Source organism: Stegastes partitus, unplaced genomic scaffold (genome assembly GCF_000690725.1).
Source record: "Stegastes partitus isolate 25-593 unplaced genomic scaffold, Stegastes_partitus-1.0.2 Scaffold855, whole genome shotgun sequence".
NCBI classification, from domain to species: Eukaryota; Metazoa; Chordata; class Actinopteri; family Pomacentridae; genus Stegastes; species Stegastes partitus.
The window spans coordinates 152214-153690 of NW_007578586.1; the positions used below are offsets into that span (position 1 = coordinate 152214).

General features: G+C 46.4%; 1 protein-coding gene across 1 annotated transcript in view; it reads right to left on the minus strand.

Annotated features, from left to right (window-relative positions):
* The window catches only part of cacna1fb (calcium channel, voltage-dependent, L type, alpha 1F subunit), a 37848-nt gene that overhangs the window by 3153 nt on the left and 33218 nt on the right, over window positions 1-1477 (minus strand). Inside the window, exons 36-39 of the mRNA XM_008293061.1 lie at window positions 1138-1269; window positions 655-709; window positions 277-496; window positions 48-152 (exon numbers count right to left, since the gene is read on the minus strand). Of these exons, the coding sequence (XP_008291283.1) occupies window positions 48-152; window positions 277-496; window positions 655-709; window positions 1138-1269 (512 nt within the window). The remainder of the gene's footprint in view (window positions 1-47; window positions 153-276; window positions 497-654; window positions 710-1137; window positions 1270-1477) is intronic.

The window sequence follows — 1477 nt, forward strand, 5'->3', positions numbered from 1 at the left end:
CTCTACCTGTCTACCTGTGACTCTACCTGTCTACCTGTGTGGCTCACCTGTCTCTGGAGGTGATGCTGTCGTTGTCCTCCTCCCTGCTGTAGTAACCTTGCTCTCCGTACGCCTCCACGTCTCCGTTCCTCCAGGTTCGGTCCCTTGAGTCCCTCCTACAGACCAACAGAGCGCTGTGATTGGCCGAGACTCCCGTCAATCAAACCCACCTGCTGCCACGGCCTCCCGTCGAAGCCTCGGAGTCTCGTGGATCGATAAGTCGACCGATCAGCCTACCTGCCGTGCTTGTAGTAGGACGGCCTCTTGTGCCCGTGGTCCAGGACGCCGTTCTTCACCGACGGGTGGCGCTGGTGGTGGTTGATGGACGACCTGACGCTGTCTCCGCGGCGAAGGTGTTCCTCGTGCTCGTTGCCGTTCGCCATCTTGGTGAGGGAGCCGACGCGGTGGATCAGACCGCCGTTGGAGACGCCGCCGTCACCGATGACACCGCCAGGACCTGAAGGGGGTCATTAGTTTTTCTCAAACTAACTGTCAAACATTTCCATGCAAATAAACATAAACGTGCTTCTATATTTAACAGAGTTTTCTTCTGCCAGTTTTTCTGCTTTAAGCTGCTTTTAACCTCCTGCTTTAGTTGTTGTTGTTGTTGTTTACCTGTAGGTGTCAGTATGGAGCCTCGTCGATCTTTGTCGGGTCCAAAACCGTTTTCCTGCACAAAAAAACAGAAAAACGCTGTAAAGCCTTTCAAGTCTTTGTTGTTTAAAACATTTTCTATCAGAGGAGTGACGTCTCACAACCTTCCAACAAGTTTCAATACGACGCTTAAAACTCTGAAATATTATATTTAATAAAACATCAACCCAACCAGATTAAATAATAAAAACCTGCACTAATGTATGAAACAACATACTTTGCTTGACAGAGTTAAATATGCAAAATACTGCAGTTAAAACAATATTATTGATGCATCTGACTGGATTCAATGTGAAGGTGAACAAACTACAATAACATATAAAACAGATTTATGTGACTTAATTAAATGATCATTTTAAGACGCTACAAACTAACCTCATTAATTCAAATACTGAATTTAAGATCTTTAAACATTATAGATAATAACTCTGCAGAGAGACAGACTTTATAGGCGGCGCTCTCCTCCAGCTCCTCCTCGTCCATCATGGCCTCCTCCTCCTCCTCCAGGTCTTCGTTTAAAGCCAGACGCATCTCTGGACCGAGGTCCTGCAGCGTCTTCAATCCGGCTTTACACAGCTGCAAACACACACCCAGGATCATGAAGATATGAGACACAATCAGAACCTCTGGACCTGAACCCTGACCCGAAACCCAAACTAACGGAGCTGCAGAACGAGCTTCTGCCTTCACAACATAAAGCACAGAAATGACACAACAATCACCTGATGTGGGCATCAGAGGAGACATTAATTAATAATCAATAACAGACCCGGATTCAGTTAAT